The following is a 19,262-nucleotide window of genomic DNA, read 5'->3' on the forward strand; positions in this document are numbered from 1 at the left end:
GCCACTCAGAGTGGGACGAATTATAGTTGTCTGCTGTGCCCTGCACAACATGGCACAACAGAGAGGGGTGCCGCTGGAGGAGGCCCCATGCACATCTGCCACCCATATTGAGGACGACGATGAGGAGGAGGAGGAGGAGGAGCAAGAGGAGGAGGAAGGACCCATGGGCTGAACACCGGCTCACCTGGATGCTCGTCAGGCCAGGGAGGCACTCATATGTCAACGGTTCTCCTAACATCAGACTGTCTGAGGCGTCCAGACCTCATCACGTGCACAGAGGAGCGGCCATACCAGCCCCCTCCACAGAAGAGTGGTGCCAGTACTCCTACACCCACTGTAGTGTGACCCAATGGGTGGGACCAGGTGTTCGTCATCATGATGAGCCCCACGAAAGGGACCTATTGCACAAGCCGCTCAAGAATGGACAAGAGGTGGCAGTAGTGGTGAGAACAATTGTGTTTTTGTGTATGTGCAGTAAACGACTATAAATAAAAACATAACAAATTGTCATACACCCTGGTGCATTCCCTTTGTGTTCATAACACCCTAGCCTTACGTTTGCGGGAACCCCTACGTGGTGCTACCCCTGTGGCTCCAGCAGAGGTAGTGGCAGGTTGCTCTTGTTCGTGCCCTGACCGGGTAGATGCTTTGGGCCGACGCCCCCTGGGTTTCGGTGCCCGTGAGGGCACCTCCACAGACTGCTCCTCCTGCACCTGTGCAGGGGCAGACTCGGCCACCTGGAGAGGAGGCACCATTGCGGGTGCTGGTTGAGAGGGGGGCAACGGGTGAGACGTGGGGTCACTTTGAGTAGCGTCCCCACTTCCATGTCCCCGTTCACCATCTTCCCTCTCATGGCCTAGGCCCACATCACTCCTTCCACCCTGCTGGACGGCAGTTTGGATGACCTGCGTGAGACCTTGCAAGGCCACCTCTAATGTATCTGTCAGCCTGTTTATGGCGGCGGAATGTTGCTCACCCTGAATCCGAACAGCGTTGTCAGGGCCTGGATGGACTCAATGTTGAGCTGTGCGTGACGCTCGAGGGAGGCTAGCCTTTCCTCCACCGCAGACGTTCCCGCACCTACCCGCGACACTATCTCGCGGATACCCTCCTGTACTTGTGCCACCATTGCCCTCATGCAGGAGTTGGACTCCTCCAACACCTGTGCAATTGTGGAGAGTGCGCGTGGCACCTCTTCCAGTACCTCGGCAATGTGCTAGTGCCCCTCGACGACTCTCCTTTTGACTGGTAGCCCCCTGGGTTAAGCATCTGGGTCCGGCTGAGCAGAGCCTGGAGAAGAGTGCTCCCACCGACGCGGACCCTCCGCGGCTGCCCCTGCCACCAGGGTCTGCTCATGCTCACATGTGCGTGGTGACTCACCATGGGCAATCCCAACTAATTGAGGAGGGGGACCCACCGAGGTGTGTGTATCTGCGCTGGTGGATGCTTGGCTTATATGTGACGATGGACCCTCAGAGACCGGCATGTCCTTTGAGGAATCGCCCTCCACAGACATGGCGCTCGCAGACGGCCCTGCAAGAGAACAAAGGGCAATATCAGGCATGTGGACAAATGTTGAGGTGCGGCAGATGCCAAGTGATGCTAAGATCATTCGCGATCATGAGTGCTGAGTGTCAGCTTTCCGTTACCGGACGTTTCTGCAGCCCCAGCCTCGCCATCCGCCACGGACAGGCAATGCAGCGTGTGGCTGATCTCCAAGGCGTCCAGCTCTGCGTGCGTTAGAACCACCTCGTGTGGCGGGCCCCCTCCGGTGCGTGCCCTTTCCCGGGCATTCTTGCATCTCTTCTCCTGTCAAGGCAAAACACAGATGTGTGATTGAGTGATGATTGCATTGTGAGATGCTTCAAGCATTGGTGTGGGTGGGTTGAGTGTGTGGGAGATGGATGGGAGGATGCGTGTGCCACATGCCCATCCCATTGTATGGGGATTGGGGTGTGTGGTAGTGTTCAAATGGGGACAGGGACAGTGGGTACGTGCAGGCACGGTGAGGATGATAGTTGAGTGGCTGTGAGGATTGATGCGGGAGCGCTGTGGTGGCAGTGCAGAAGGGGTTGTGAGGTGTTTGAGGTGATGTGGAAGATGGAGTGTGGGAGAATGCGTTAGTGTACTCACTTTGCCGGACCTAGTGAGATCATTGAATCTCTTGCGGCACTGGATCCATGTTCTTGTTGTGTTGCCCCTGCTGCTAACCTCTGCGGCCACCTCCGCCCATGCCTTCCTGGTGGCGGAGGCAGGGCACTTCCTTCCATCGCTGGAGAACAACGTCTCCCTCCTCCTCCTTACCCCGTCCAGCAGCAGCTGGAGTGAGTCGTCAGAAAATTGTGGGGCTGCCTTACCCCTGGGGTGCTCCATGGTATGCTACTTCTTGTTTGCAGCAGGAGGAGCATTGGTGGACTGCCCCTTTAAATAGAGCTCCACCACCACTCAGACGTCACTGCGCATGCGCAGGCCACCGGCGAGCAGCTGAGCAGCGGAAAACCCGTAACCACAGGTAAATGACTTCAATTATCCTGTGATCGCGCGGGGGGCGCACTCATTTCACCGGGCGCGTTACCCACGTGCCCGATAGCCCTCCCTCCGGGAACCCGCAGGCCTGCTAACATCGGGCCCAAGGAATGGGCGGAGGAGGGTAGGATAGGGTAGAGGGCAAGAGAGATTAAATGACAAAAGGGATGATGGTGTAAGGCAAGGTAGGTGGTAATGGGACAGGTTAAGAAACATAAGATTGGTCTGGAGTAGCTGTAAATGGTAAATGTAAATGGTGGCATCAAGGCAGCATTTGACCGAGTGTGGCACCAAGGAACTCTAGTAAAATTGAAGTCAATGGGAATCAGGGGGAAAACTCTCCAGTGGCTGGAGTCATACCTAGCATAAAGGAAGATTGTAAACAATTTTACAACACCAAGTTATAGTCCAGCAATTTTATTTTAAATTCACAAGCTTTCGGAGGCTACCTCCTTCCTCAGGTGAACGATGCGGAAATCTGAGGAAGGAGGTAGGAGGAAATCTGAGGAAGGAGGTAGCCTCCGAAAGCTTGTGAATTTAAAATAAAATTGCTGGACTATAACTTGGTGTTGTAAAATTGTTTACAATTGTCAACCCCAGTCCATCACCGGCATCTCCACATCATAAAGGAAGATGTTAGTGGTTGTTGGAGGCCAATCATCTCAGCCCCAGGACATTGCTGCAGGAGTTCCTCAGGGAGTGTTCTAGGCCCAAACATCTTCAGCTGCTTCATCAATGACCTTCCCTCCATCATAAGGTCAGAAATGGGGATGATCGCTGATGATTGCACAGTGTTCAGTCCCATTCACAACCCCTCAGATAATGAAGCAGTCCGTGCCCGCATGCAGCAAGACCTGGACAACATCCAGGCTTGGGCTCATAAGTGGCAAGTAACATTTGCGCCAGACAAGTGCCAGGCAATGACCATCTCCAACAAGAGAGAATCTAACCACCTCCCCTTGACATTCAACGGCATTGCCATCGCCGAATCCCCCACCATCAACATCCTGGGGGTCACCATCGACCAGAAACTTAACTGGACCAGCCATATAAATACTGTGGCTACGAGAGCAGGTCAGAGGCTGGATATTCTGTGGCGAGTGACTCACCTCCTGACTCCCCAAAGTCTTTCCACCATTTACAAGGCACAAGTCAGGAGTGTGATGGAATACTCTCCACTTGCCTGGATGAGTGCAGCTCCAACAACACTCAAGAAGCTCAACACCATCCAAGACAAAGCAGCCCACTTGATTGGCACCCCATCCACCACCCTAAACATTCACTCCCTTCACCACCGTGCACCGTGGCTGCAGTGTGTAGCATCCACAAGATGCACTGCAGCAATTCGCCAATGCTTCTTCGACAGCACCTCCCAAACCCGCGACCTCTACCACCTAGAAGGACAAGAGCAGCAGGCACATGGGAACAACACCACCTGCACGTTCCCCTCCAAGTCACACACCATTCCGACTTGGAAATATATCGCCGTTCCTTCATCATTGCTGGGTCAAAATCCTGGAACTCCCTTCCTAACAGCACTGTGGGAGAACCTTCACCACACAGATTGCAGCGGTTCAAGGCGGCGGCTCACCACCACCTTCTCGAGGGCAATTAGGGATGGGCAATAAATGCCGGCCTCGCCAGAGACCCCCACGTCCCATGAATAACTTAAAAAAAAAAGCAGAACCATTACCAGCACTTGCTCTCCGATAAAATGGGAGCAGTATTATGATCTGAAGTTGTTGAAATCAGTGTTGAGTCTGGAAGGTTCTAAAGTGCCTCATCGAAAGATGAGGTGCTGTTCCGTGAGTTTCCGTTGAGCTTTATTGGAATAGCATAGGAGGCCGAGGACAGAGAGGTCAGAGAGGGAGTGGGACGGGGAATTAAAATGGCAAGCTACCGGCAGGTCAGGGTCACGCTTGCGGACAGAGCGGAGGTAATCGGAGATACAGTCACCAATGTACCGGAAAAAGAGGTGAGGGAGGGGACTTGAGTCTGAATGCCGTTTCCTGCTCTTGCTCTGAACTGGAAAATTTCATCAACTTTGCTTCCAATTTCCACCCTTCTCATGGTCCATCTCCGACTCTTCCCTTCCTCGACTTCTTTATCTCCATTTCTGGGGATAGGCTGCCAACCAATATCTACTATAAGCCCACTAACTCCCACAGCTACCTTGATTACACTTCCTCCCACCCCGTTTCCTGTAAGGACTCTATTCCCTCCTCCCAGTTTCTCTGTCTCTGTCACATCTGTTCTGACGATGCCACCTTCCATACCAGTGAATCCGATATGTTTTCCTTTTTCCTCAACCGAGGATTCCACTCTACTGTAGTTGACAGGGCCCTCGACCGTGTCCGTCCTATTTCCCACACTTCTGCCTTCACCCCTTCCCTTCCTTCCCAGATCTATGATAGAGTCCCCCTTGTCCTCACCTTCCACCCCACCAACCTCCACATTCAACATATCATCCTCTGCCACTTCCACCACCTCCTGCACAATCCCACCACCAAACACATCTTCCCATCCCCTTCCCTTTCAGCATTTCGAAGGAACCGCTCCCTCCGTGACACCCTAGTCCACTCTTCCATCACCCCCAACACCCGCTCTCCTCCCCATGGCACCTTCCCGTGTGAGCGCAGGAGGTGCTACACCCACCCCTTCACTTCCTCCCTTCCCACTGTCCAGGGCCCCGAACACTCCTTCCAGGTGAAACAGTGGTTTACTTATACTTTCAATTTAGTATACTGTATTCGCTGCTCCTCTACATTGGGGAGACCAAATGCAGATTGGGTGATCGCTTTGCTGAACACCTCTGCTCTGTCTGCAAGCGTGACCCTGACCTGCCGGTCGCTCACCATTTTAATTCCTCGTCCCACCCCCACTCGACCTCTCTGTCCTCGGCCTCCTACACTGTTTCAATAAAGCTCAACGGAAGCTCGAGGAACAGCACCTCATCTTTCGTTTAGGCACTTTACAATCTTCCGGACTCAACATTGATTTCAGTGACTTCAGATCATAACCACTGCTCCCATTTTTTTTGAACGGCAAGTGCTGGTAATAGTTCTGCATTTGCCATTTACAGCTACTCCTGACCAATCTTTTGTTTCTACACCTGTCCCATTACCACCTTCCTTTTGTCATGTAATCGCTCTTTCCTTTACCTTATCACAGATTTCCATTTGTTCTTTCCTCCCCACCCCTCCCTCCCCCCCCCTTTCCCCAGCTCTGTACTTGCTTAAAAACTTTAACTCTTTAACATCTCCCAGTTCTGATGAAAGGTCTTCGACCTGAAATGTTAATTCTGTTTCTTTCTCCACAGATACTGCCTGATTTGCTGAGCTTCTCCAGCATTTTCTGTTTTTACTCCTTTATTTATTTCTTCACTTCTTTTTGGATCTATTTCTCCTCCTTGTAAAGTGCTCCGAGACATTCCTTTAATTGTAATCTTTAAAAAAAATCCAATTAAATTGCACTGTTTAAATGCATTATTTTATTACAGCACCATCCAGACAATGTAGATTACGTATCTCTAAGTACCGCATTAACAGAAATCAGTGCTTGAACCCTGAGAATTAATTTTTTTGTGAAAAATAACCAACAATCATGTTGATAAATTTCCCTCTTGCTTGTTCTATGTCTCTAATCTTTCTGCTCTCTATGCCTCCCTTCAATGTCACTGCCCTTCATTTCCTTTGTGCTTCTGCTGCATTTTATATGCCTCCTGTTGTTCCTTATGCCTCTGGTGTCTCTTATGCGACTGAGTCACCCGCCCCCCCACCACACACCCGCCTGTTGTATCTATTACTACTAAATAGAATGACTCTGCCTGTCAATTTTGCATTGAGAAAGAGATTCAGATTCATGTAATGCTATTCTCAACCATTCATGCCAAAACTGTTATCATATACTGAACTCCTGTATCACAAAAAGACTCTCCGAGCAGAACAGACCAGTGCCACTAATGGAGGGGGAAGAAAATGGCATGCCCAACACACAAATGCCTAAAGCACCTCACAAGACCATAAACAGTAGGTCCCCCTGACATGCAGGCACCTGCTAATGTAGACCTTTGCTGGTGGGTGGGTATTTAGTTCAGTGAGTTCCTTATGAGGCAGTTGTAGGTGACTTGCTTTACCAGTATCCTCCTGTTCTCCTATATATTTGGTTTTGATTTCTCAAATTGCATCTCTGTCCAGTTTGCTTCATGTTTTGGAGCGCTGGTAACCTGCATTCCCTGACGTGATAAAAATTGTTGCTTCATACAAATGTAATCCTTTCATATTTTTGCATTTGTATTTTCCAGTGCAATCTGCACATGTAAGCACGTAATCATCGTTGTTACTTTTTTTTAAGGGAAGTTTGTTTTTGGATTTGCTGGGGATGTGTAGCATGCTGCACTCTTCTGTGGCTCTGGTGCATGTTTCCATGATCCCAGAGAAGTGAAGAAGGAAGCCAGTAGCATCCATAAGACCATAAGAGATAGGAGCAGGAGTAGGCCATTTGGCCCTTCGAGCCTGCTCTGCCATTTAATAAGATGATGGCTGATCTGATTTTTACCTCAACTCCACTTTCCCACCTTTTCCCCATATCCTTAGACTCACTTGCTGATCAAAAATTTGTCTAACTCAGCCTTGAATGTATTCAATGACTCAGTCTCCACAGCTTTTTGGGGTAAAGAATTCCAAAGATTCACGATCCTCTGGGAGAAGAAATTCCTCCTCATTTCCGTCTTAAACGGGCGACCCCTTATTCTGAGACTATGCTCCCTAGTTTTAGATTCCCCCATGAGGGGTAACATCCTCTCAGCATCTACCCTATCGAGTCCACTCAGAATCTTTTATGCTTCAATAAGATCTCCTCTCATTCTCCTAACCTCCAATAAGTATAGACCCAACCTGTTCAATCTTTTCTCATAAGACAGCTCTTCCATACCCGGAATCAACCTAGTGAACCTTCTCTGAACTGCCTCCAATGCAAGTATATCCTTCCTTAAATAAGGAAACCAGAAATGTTTGCAGTACAGCATCAACTTTCTTTCCTTCAGAGTTTCATGTTTTGTTTTTAATATAGTGCACAATAGTTTATACAGATCAGCCATGAACTAATTGAATAATCGAGGGGCTGAATGGCCTACTCTTGTTGCTGTGTTCCTAAGTAGGACATTATGGTGTTTATTTTGTTGCCGTTGATTCCTGGATTGCATCAGAGTCATTTTAAAGTAAGTTTTTAGTAGGGTACGGTTTAACTACTCTGTCCACAGTGTTCCTTGCTTCTAAGGTTTTTATTCTTTGTGAGGTATAGGAATGAAACTATGGGCATGATTTTAAAAGGGCAGCGGTGGGGGGGGTGAACGTGCGCACGAGTAACCCAAATAATGAAAACTTACCGTTCCCCACGCGATCGCAACTTAATCGGTGGCCATTAATCTTGTTTCCGGGTTTGCCATCCGAAAGCTGCGCAGCGGGCGGACTGCGCACCTGCATGACCTGCTGTCAGATGGAGCCTCTAGATTTAAAGGGCCATTGCTCCAATGGATTTTGATGGAGCAAGGAGACACAATGGAGCAGCATAGGACAAGGTTGCTCCAAGATTCAGCGATGCCTCACTGAGGTGCTGCTGGCCAGGGTACGGAGGAGGAGGGAACTATTTTACCCAGCGACAGGAGGAAGCGCCCTACCTCTGCCACCAAGAAGTCCTGGCTCGAGGTGGCAGAGGAGGTCACCAGCAGGAGCAACATCTCCTGCAATTGGGTCCAGTGCAGGAAGCGTTTCAATGACCTAACTAGGTCAGCAAAAGTGAGTACACTTACTGATTCTCCTGCATTCCATGTTCCACATCATCCCTCACCTCACTCTGTCCTGCCAAGACCACTCCATCACATCACTCCTCACACCCAATTAAGGCTCATCCTCAACTTACCTTCACTTCCTCACCTCCCCATTTGTGACCCCACCACTACCACTCACCCCAATCCTGATCCAATGTGATGGCTCTGTCTGATACTCACCCTTTGATGCACCTCTTTCACGGTCAGCCTCACCCAAAGTAATGCATTCATGGGCTGACCAGTTCACCATCACTCACTCACACGTCTGTACTCTCTCTCCTTTTGTGGAGAAGAGAGCGCAAAATGCACGCGAGAGGGCGAGGACTGGAGGGGCGCCACAACAAATAGTGGTCCTCACAGAGGTGGAGGAGGAGGCCCTGGAGATCAGCCGCACCCTCGAATGCCTGTCCATTGGGGCGCCGAGACTGGCACCCCACAAACGTCTGGTGACACAACTTTAACATTCATCACACACAACATGAATTGATGTTAACAATGATTGCCATGTTGAACACCTCAGGATGCTCATCGCAACACGACACTGTGATGATGCTTAATATGCCTTCTGTTCTCTTACAGGCCATTCAACGACCACAGTGATGGGAGAGGGTGATTCCTCAGAGGAGCCCCTGGCCTCTGAGGGTGCACCGTCACATCTTAGTGAGCCATCCACCAGCTCAGATACTCATGCCTTCGTGGGTCCGAGTAGTCAGCTGTTTGGGTTGGCACCTGGTGAGTCACCACACACAAGTGAACACGAGCAGACACAGGTGGCAGGGGCAGCTGTGGAGAGTCCGCGTCGGTGGGCGCACTCCTCTCTAGGCTCTGCTCAGCTGGATGCAGATGCTAAATCCTGGGGGCCATCCTTTAGAAGAGACAGCAGCACATTTGCGAGGTGCTGGAACAGGTGCCACGCACACTCTCCACAATAGCGCAGAGGATGGAGGAGTCCAACTCTTGCATTACTGGAATGGTGGCACAGGTACCTGAGGGAGTTTCTGAGATAGTGTCACAGGGACGTGAGGAACTGTCTGAGATAGTGTCGCAAGTAACTGCAGAAATGTCTGATATAGTGTGGCAGGTATGTGCAGGAACGTCTGTGATGGAGAGGAGGCTAGCCTCCATTGAGCTTCAAGCACCGCTCACAAATGAGTCCATTCAGGCCCTGACAACGGCTGTTCGGACTCAAGGTGAACAACATTCTGCCGTCTTAAACAGGCAGACAAAACTTTACAACTGGGCTTCCAAGGCATCACACGTGTCTTCCAAACTGTTCTCCAGCAGGGTGGTAGGAGTGATGTGGGCCTGGTTCAGGAGAAGGATGATGGCGAAAGGGGACATGGAAATGGGAACGCCACTCAAAGTGCTCCCACTCTCACCCGTTGCCCCCCTCTCACCAATACCCGCAACGCTGACTCCTCTCCAGGTGGCCGAGTCTGCCCCTGCACTGGTGCAGGTGGAGCAGTCTTTGGGGGGCCCTCATGGGCTCTAAAACCCAGAGGGCTTAGGCCAAAAGCATCTAAGCAGTCCAGGCATGGACATGAGCAAACTCTGCTGCAGCCACAGGGGATGCACCACGTGGAAGTAGGAGGAAGAGAAAGGCTAAGGTTTAGTGATCACGAAGGGTATGCACAAGGGTGTCTGACAGACTGTCATGTTTTTCATTTATATTTGTTTTTTGATAAAGTCACATGAAATGTTATCATTCCCACCACTACTGCCATGTCTTGCCCATTCTTAACTGCCTTTTGTGATAGCGCCCTTTCATGTGCTTCATCATGAATTGTGAGACTTGATACCACCCAGTTGGTCACTTTACAGTGGGTGTATGTGTAGTTGCAGGACTGCTTTGTGCGGGGGGCTGCGGGGGGTGGGTGGTGGTGCTGGTGTTGGCGCTGCTCTTTCCAGGTGCTGTGAGGACTGGACTATTCTCACTTTGTGATCTTATGAGAAGCGTTCACATATGAGTGACTCCCTGGCCTCATGAGCAGCCAGGTGAACCGTTGCTCTGCCCATGGGTTTGTCCTCCTCCTCCTGCTCCTTCTCCTCCTCCTGCTGTTCCTCCTCAATGTTCATTGCAGATGTGGATGGTGGATGAGGGCATGGGGCCTCATCAAGCAGTACCCCTCTCTGTCACTCTGTGTTGTGCAGGACACAACACACTACTATAATGCGACCCACTCTCGCTGGTGCATATTGAAGCGCTCCCCCAGAATGATCAAGGCACCGAAATCGCATCTTTAGCAGCCCTATTGCATGTTCAGTTATAGACCTGGTGGTGATGTGACTGTCGTTGTATCAACACTGTTGCTCGCTGATGGGGTTCCTCACAGATGTCATCAGCCACGTGTGCAAGGGGTATCCCTTTTCCCCGAGGAGCCAGCCCTTAAGGCTGTTCAGTGCATGGAAGAGGTCCGGGATGTTGAATTCCCTCAGAATGAACGAATCATGGCAGCTGCCAGAGAATCTCGTGAACACGTGAAGAAATCTTTTGCGGTGGTCATAAACGAGCTGAGCATTGATGGAGTGATAACACTTTCTGTTGATGAACAGTCCTGGCTCGTGTGGTGGTGCTCGGATTGCTACACGCGTGCAATCGATTACATCCTGTACCCGTGGGAAGCCAGCCACAGAGTGGAATCCCACTGCCCTCTCCATCTGGCTGAGGTTGTCCGTGTGGAAGTTGACGTACTACGAGGCCCTGCGAAACAAACTGTCGGTGACCTGTCTTATGCACTTGTGGGCAGACGACTGAGAGACCCCGGTGATGTCACCGGTGGCACCCTGGAATGATCCGGAGGCAAAGAAGTTGAGGGCAGTGGTCACTTTAACAGCGACAGGTAATGAGATGCTGCCAGGCCCAGCCAGGAACAGCATGGCATGAAGGTGGCTGCAGATGTCTGTGATCACCTGGCGACTCACTCTCAGCCTCCGTTTGCACTGCTCCCATGAGAGGTTCAGGAAACTCAGCCTTGGACTGTAGACCCACTGACGAGGGTAGTGCCTCCTGTGACGTTGCTCCCTCTGTTGTTCCCCTCTCTGCTCTTGTGCAGGTGCCTGTGGTGCAGCACTGTGTTGTGGAGCTACAAGTGGCGGAAGTGCATGCTGTGCCTGGCGAGGATGGTGATGTTCCTCATCCTCGGATGTACTGGTGAATGCAGCCATCGCACCTCCCATCCTGATGGTGTCAGTTTGAGGGGGTCCAAAAAGTTGGTAAATGTGTGTAAGCAGAACAATTCTGAGTGGAAACCAAGAATTTTCAGTCTAAACACAAAGATCTCCCGGTCAAAAGTTTGTCTGAGAGAACTGAATGCCCTGCTGCAATAACTCACCTTTTATCCCCATCTGTCAAACAGGGACTTAAATGTGCAAATGGCTGCCAGTTGAAACCCGACCACTTTCCCATGGCGTGTTTCACACAGCACGGGAAACACATTGAGGCAGCGTTGAAATTGCTTACCTTCATTCTTAATTAGATTTATGTACATTTCAATTACTTTAAATACTTGAATTTCGGCTTTAAATATCATCCCACCGGCTTTAAAAGCCAGCTGGACTTTTTTTTTATTTGTTCATGGGATGTGGGCGTTACTGGCAAGGCCAGCATTTATTGCCCATCCCTAATTGCCCTTGAGAAGGTGATGGTGATCCACCTTCTTGAACAACTGAGTGGCTTGCTAGGCCATTTCAGAAAGTGATTAAGAATCAACCACATTGCTGAGGGTCTGGAGTCATATATAGACCAGACTGGGTAAGGATGGCAGGTTTCCTTCCCTAAAGGGCATTAGTGAACCAGATGGGTTTTTATAACAACCCGGTAGTTTCATGGTCACTATTACTGATACTAGTTTGTTTTTCCAGATTTTATTTTTAATTAATTGAATTTAAATTCCCCAGCTGCCATGGCAGAGATTTGAACTCATAGACTCCAGATTATTAGTCCAGGCCTCTGGATTACTAGTCCAGTAACATAACCACTATGCAACCGTACCCTGCCTGCTTGAACTTCCGGCTTTGGGAACGGTGCATGCATCCAGATGACTCTGGGTCATGCATGTTCTTCGGCATGTTGGTGCCTGCTCCTCAAAAACGTGATTTTCTTTGCCTCCAATGGACCCGCACTTTTCTTTTCAAATCGTGCCCTATGTGTTAGTCATGATCTGCTGTTTTTACACAGCACCAACCGATGTAGTATGCTAAGCATTTTGGAGCAACGCCTGTGGGTAACCACGATTACATTGTCCACTCAGTTGCTGTGGAGTGAGGAAATGACGCAGTTCTGGATGTAAGTTCCTAAAGCATCCTTGGAGCCCTGTCTACTTGTTTATTTGTGAGATTTTACTGATGAATTTGTGCGATAGTCATTTCATGGTTTAATTAATCTTCTTTCTGTTCTGTTCTTTATCTTTTTTTTCATATTTTATTTATAATGCATCTCTGAGGTTAGGCTCTTCCATATGATGTAAGGGTTTTTGTATTTTGAATATAAATTTTATGTTGGACAGTTTTGTGTTAAACATGCGTTTATTCTTTATTACAGCAGTAAACATAGCTTCCACAAAAGAAATAGCATCTGTAACTCCTACTGAAACGATGCTGTCGACTGCTAAATCAGCAAGTACAAAAATACCCCATGCAATTACACCTGGAACCACCACAAGACAAACCATATCAAGGAAAACTAAGAAAACCTCTACAGTGACATCTGACGTTACAGATAGAACATTGCTGCTACTACTGACAACAATTGCACCATCTGCGAGGCCCACAGTGCCACCATCAACTACAGCTGAGGAACTTGAATCAGAAGGTAGGCATGTACCCCTTGTACAGTACATGTAATGCCAACAGTTGAAACATATAGAGCTGAATGCTGAAAAAGTGAAGATGTGGTATTCAACCAGTAAAATACAGCACATTTTGATGTAACTAATAAAATATTAAGCAAAACTGGATATGTATTATTAAAACAGTTGGAGCAGTTTTACCCTGTTCATTTTTAAGTATAACGCTGTTCTACGATATTTAGGTTCAGCAAAGTAAGAAATTCAATATTGTAGTTTGTCTATTGGCTCCTCACACAAACTGTTTATTCAGTGCACTGTACTTCCGTGCCCCTATTTAATTAGTGTGCCCTAAACTACTGCATTACTCTTAAGTAGAAGGATGTAATGTACAGTCCAACTGCATTATAATACATTATTTTGTGATTACAGATCTTCAGCTATAATAAACCATTTCCCTAGTCCTGGCTGAAATTCCATTATAGCTAATGCCTTGATCATTTGAATTCAAATGAATATAATTTATTAGTACTTAATGCAAGTTACTATATACTTCAGAATCATGCTAATTTATATTGTGATTTTTAAACAATGCTTTTTGTATTTACAGCAGTAACCAGTGCTACTGCTTTACCACAACAGAAATCAGTAGTCCTGATTGGAAAAAATATACTTGCCACCACAGCAGCATCAAGCACTGAAACAAGCCGTACAGCGCTGCAAGCATCCACCACAAAAACAATGGAAGTGATGATGGCTAAGCCTTCTATCTCGTCACCTGTATTAAGAGATAACACGTGGTCGTCATTAACAGTAACTGTGGTGCCATCTATGATGCACACAGAGCCGCCAACATATATGTTGGACACAACTGAGTCAGAAGGTATGACTGCTAACATTGTTAGTGGATGGCTTCTGAATTCTGCTCCACTTTGTAAATTCATTTCTCTTTTCCCCACTCTTTCTACGGGCCTGCCCGCTCACCTGCTTCCCTGGTTGCCCACTCCCCATTCCCGTCCATCCTGCTCTGTTTACAATTCATTTAACCACTTATTTTGTATATTTTTCACACCTCGCCATTTTGCTCCTTTTGTAATGAATTGCTCTTTTCCCCACTCTTGTCAGCCCGCCCGCCTGTCTCCCTGCTCTTTCTTCACCATTTTGCACCCCCCACCGCCGCTCTTGTGGATCCTATTCTCTTTACAATGAATTTAATCAGTAGACTCCAAGAGACCCATATGGGCATCAATCACTGATCCTCTTGGCTAGCCCTGCAGATTATATGGGAATTGCAAAAGGAGGCCAACGCTGAGGTAGAGGAAGCATGAGCTGATTGGGATATGTTCCTGCTTTTAGCTCTGGTGGAGTTAATTACCATACTGCCATTTATGCATAGGGCCTGCCGAGTTAGTTAGCGGGGTGGGGGGGGTGGGATATGGAAAGAACTTGCTACAGTTTCTCAATTGCTGTGGAGAAATATAAAGTTCTGTAAACATTTAGTTATTGGACACAAAAGTACAAAAAAACATAAACGATCTGATAGACTGACTGCCTTCTAGAAATGAAGGTGTGAAATTCAGATGAACAGGATAACTTTGCAAAAAGTAATGACCAGGATAAAATGGAAAATAAAAGTCGAGAATTTCTCAATTTTGTTTTTGTGGCCTTTGAATTTTGCTCTGCTTTTTAAATTTATATCTCCTTTATCTAATTCTTTCAACCTAGCCACCTGCCATTTTATTGTGCTCACCTGTTTCTTGCACTTTCTGCTCCATGTCACCCCACCATTCCAATCTATTTTATTCTCTTTACAATTAATTTAATCTATTTTTCTAGATTGGTGTCTTCAATGACATTGCAAAGGCAATTCCCAATAACACAGTTTGAATCATGTTTTCACTAACATTATTACATGCCTGGTAACATAAAATTCCTTTATAAAAATCACAAAACTCTCGTGTCCTCAATGTGTAAAGAAGTTCAAACTGACAAAAACGCAAACTTTTTCCAAATGAGTACAGACAGACATGCCCCCGTAAATACTGGCTTTATAGACTGCCATTCCTCCCATTGCAGGTCACCAGAGCAATGGAAGGTATATTATCAATCACAGAGAAAGTTAAGTATATAGAGATTTCAAAATTATGAAAGGTTTTGAAAGGGTAAGTAACAAAAGATTGTTTCCACTGGTTGGTATATCAGTAATAAAGGAGCATAGACTTAGCACATTCATTAGAAGAACAGTGGGTGGGGAAATTGTAATAACAATTTACTCAGTGGTTTATTGCTTTACAGAGACTATAACAACATTTAAAAGGGAATTGCTTAGTAAGTATTTGAAAAGGAAGAATATAAAAGATACAGGAAATGGCAGAGGAATGGAATTATAATAGATAAAAGTCGAAGAATTAACACCGGCACAAGCATGATGGGCCAAATGTGTTGTAAGTTTTATTGACTTTAACATTTGGGACAACTTGACACTGTCAGTTTTGTTGTGCTATGGCTGTGCTTCCTGTCAGCAGGGTCACAAAGAGGCACCGATCGTAGAAGTTGTAAAAAATTCTGTGCCAGGAGTTCAAATAAAACATAAAATGGAAGTAATTGGTCACATATATGAGATCCAAAGCTCATATTTTAATGTATTTTACTCCCCAGCTCCAATTCTCTGAAACCCTTCTTCAAAACTTTTTTCTTTAAACAAGTTATCACCTTGAGTGTTCTTTTACTTAAGTACATTTCATACTGAATTATTTTCTATAACATTGTTTTGTCCCTTTGCAGAGGAAGATGATGAGGAAGAAGATGATGAGGAAGAAGACGAGGAGGAAGAAGATGAGGAAACTGATTCAGATGAAGACAGCATAGATTATGACACGGAGGTACCTTCTCTGTCATATATAACACCTGGTGGTCCCATAAGAGACAACAGAAACTTGACAAAAGTGATGGAGATGTCATATCAGCTTCCAGATTCCTTTGAGTGGAACCAGCATGATCTAGGTACTAAGAATCTGGGTAAGAATAAATAACTCTTTCTTTGTGCATGCTCTTTATATGCTATTTACAATAGAGCTGTTAGATCAGTAGTTGAACAATGGGGACTTCCTATGTGATGACACTGTACTGGGAATTTATGCATTAATGCCCTCATTTGGACTGAGGTTTGTCTCTCTGCATGAGGGATAAGTCCCAAACTTAATTTAAAGCCAAATTAATCTGAATTGGATTGCTTTATCTGGAAAAGAAATACCAATTCAGATGACGTGGGAGATGGTCCTGTCCCCTTCAGGAAAATGTGTGAATATGTATGCACAATGAGATATCTTATTATATTTAGTATGCTGTGTGCATTTTAACATCATTTTGGTACTAATACAATGAAATAAATTGCCTGCCTTCTTTCATTTTTGCCTGCTTTTGTGGGTTAGCAGTGGGAAGAAAATGACAGATATTAAATTGGCTCTGAATTTACGTGTTTAAAATTGATTTGTTACTTAATTTGAGCTTACTTGCATTTTTGTTGGTGCATTCTGGGGTGGGACCAGTTTCTGTAGGGTTTCTGCACCATTATGGCTGCGCTGGTGTTTTTGTTGTGGTCTGGGGCCTTCCTCATGAGCACTTGCCAATGCTGCTGGGAGGTCATTATAATATATTAAAATGAGGCTGGCTATCATTGGAATGCCCAGAACTCGTGATTTGTGCCCCCACTGCACCAAGGGTAATTAACAACGAGCTGAGAGAGATGTACTTGTTGTCGGTATTAGCTGATACTGACACAAGTACTTTGAAACCTGCATCCTGAAGCAACTTTGAGGAGTGGTTACTGGAGTTCCATAAGAGCTTTTGGAGCATTTTTTTTAATCTTCACCTCCACAGAGCTGATCTTGCCTCTGACAGCCTGAGGGCTTGTGAGACCACCAGGACTTCTTTCCACCCCAACAAAGTAAGATGTTCTGAGTTATAGTTATGGAATTCTCATTGGCCATTCCCTTGTTTGCTATTTTGCTAGAAGAGGAGGAGGAAGAGGAGCAGTACAAGATAAAGGAAAGGAAAGCGAGGCAGCATTTGAGGAGGATGTACCTTAAAAGGTATTACCCCAAGAATGTACAGGCCACGCAGATCTTATGAAGACCTTAGAGATGAAGTCTGTGTGAAAAGAGTGCTTCACTAAAGAGGTTATAGGAGAGCTGTACCATCTTCTGCATGAAGACCTGCAGCCAAGATCATCGGCCTGGGCAGCTCTACCTGTGGCAATAAAAGTAACCACGGTATTCAACTTTTATGCCACTAGCTCATTTCAAGCATTCATGAATACATTCGCCAGGTCACTGAGACCATTATTAGGAGAGCAGGGGATTTCGTCCAGTTTGGCATGAATGCCAGGCAGCAGTGTGATGGAACCATACAATTTTATCAAGTTGCTAGATTCCCTAAAGTGCAGGCAATGAAACATCATTTGACATTCCAGCAACCATTCACACTCATTGCTGTTGCAACAGTTCTATTCATTAGAACTCATCAGGGCTCATTGTTGAGTTAGGCTGATGGACTTCGGTCTTGGATGGAAGATATTTGGCCAAAAGCGGACTTTGGAGTGGAGCTTTTTTTTTAAAAAAAGCTATGAAAATAGCTGCCAGGCAGCAAAAGGTTGTGGAGAGTTGAGGTTCTGCCCTGGGACTGTTGGACAGAATGCAGAAGGATTAAATTAAACAAGATGACTCACCAAAGTAAGATAGAGCTGTGTGTTCTTTATTTTGTATCATTATGCAAATCTATCAACCAATTGGCAAGCAGGAATACAATATTTAAAATCCTGTTTGGTTTGAAAATTCAAGACTCCCAACAAAGATTCTCTCACAGTTGGATGTCCTTGCAATCTGTCAATGATATCTCTGTGTATCTCTGCACTTGTGCTAGCAGCCTGTATAATTATGAAGTTTGTTACCTCAGGCCATTGATTTCCCACATAAACAGACCTGCCAAAGACATTCCATCTGGTTTCTCCTCTTTGAGCTCCTTCCATACTGGTTTGATTAATGGTGTCACTAAGATAAGCATACTAAATTTAAATGCCAGATTATAAAACCAAGGACCAGCAAAAGTCCTCACAAGCATCTCAAGGGTCCCAACATGAGCAACAGCAGCTTTGCTGAGGCCATCAGGGGAGCACCTTGTAGGAGTAGTAGAGTTAGTACAGCTGTCCATCTCTCTCAACAACATCTGACAACACTCCTTTCACCTCTCCCCCACTCACAACAATTCCCTCCCCTCCATCACAGAAGATACCTCAGAGAATGCAGCATCAGCTGCTCCATCCCTTCCAGGCACCAGCTCAAACAGTAGGAAAAGCACTTGGGTGAGAGATGAATTCAAGGCAATTGTTGTGTTTGGCATCAAATTAATCACCTTTATCACATTTGACACTTTGGGCTGCAGTGTGGTTTAATAGCAGCTTCTGAGTCTGCATTGTCAGTTTGACATTGATATAGAAGTTATTGGAATGGTTTGAATGTTCTTATTTGCAGCAGTGGTGAAGGATGTAACAGGCATAGTTAATCAGAGGGGCAATTAGCTGATCCCTCACATCTCTTGCTGCAAAGCGTTCAGGTGACCCTCCTTCTGTTGCTTCCTCCAAGGGACACAGTAATATGATTCTATCATTTGATTATTAATATAACAGCTCAAATCTGCTACTATAATGTAAATAAATGCAGTCAGCTTCAGTTATGAATTGACATTTCATGAATAAATACCTATCTGGATATGACACCCTGTCATCTGTCAAGCTAGCATAGTTAGTGGCTAGCCAATGGAAACTTGTAAAATCATATCGTCTAATCCTGTTCATTAGCATTATTAACTTTTCTGAAAAATCAAAAACAACTTAATTAATGTTCACTCATCTATTATGGGGAACTCAGTGCTGCTGAATAGAAATTCAAAAATAAGTTGCCTCCAGGGCAGAGTGATATTTTGAAAGTGGAAGGGGTTACAGGAACAATCTAGAGGGATCAGTTTAATTCCTAATTTCTTTTTCCTGAAGCTGCAACTTGTGCTGGGATATGGATTCACAGTGCTGGCAGCCCTCCAGTGTCTTGCCCAAGTAGTCACGTTTCATGTCT

At 46.4% G+C, this 19,262-nt stretch overlaps 1 protein-coding gene across 3 annotated transcripts in view; it reads left to right on the plus strand.

The window, feature by feature from the left end:
* The window catches only part of LOC137326448 (armadillo-like helical domain-containing protein 4), a 110,481-nt gene that overhangs the window by 21,447 nt on the left and 69,772 nt on the right, over positions 1 to 19,262 (plus strand). For 2 of the 3 annotated variants that reach the window (XM_067991554.1, XM_067991556.1), the window contains exons 3-5: positions 12,894 to 13,163; positions 13,748 to 14,020; positions 15,922 to 16,155. In XM_067991554.1, coding sequence (XP_067847655.1) covers positions 12,894 to 13,163; positions 13,748 to 14,020; positions 15,922 to 16,155 — 777 coding nt within the window. The remainder of the gene's footprint in view (positions 1 to 12,893; positions 13,164 to 13,747; positions 14,021 to 15,921; positions 16,156 to 19,262) is intronic. The other variant, XM_067991555.1, reaches the window with a different exon arrangement.

This window comes from Heptranchias perlo, chromosome 10 (assembly GCF_035084215.1).
Source record: "Heptranchias perlo isolate sHepPer1 chromosome 10, sHepPer1.hap1, whole genome shotgun sequence".
In the NCBI taxonomy this organism is placed as follows: domain Eukaryota; kingdom Metazoa; phylum Chordata; class Chondrichthyes; order Hexanchiformes; family Hexanchidae; genus Heptranchias; species Heptranchias perlo.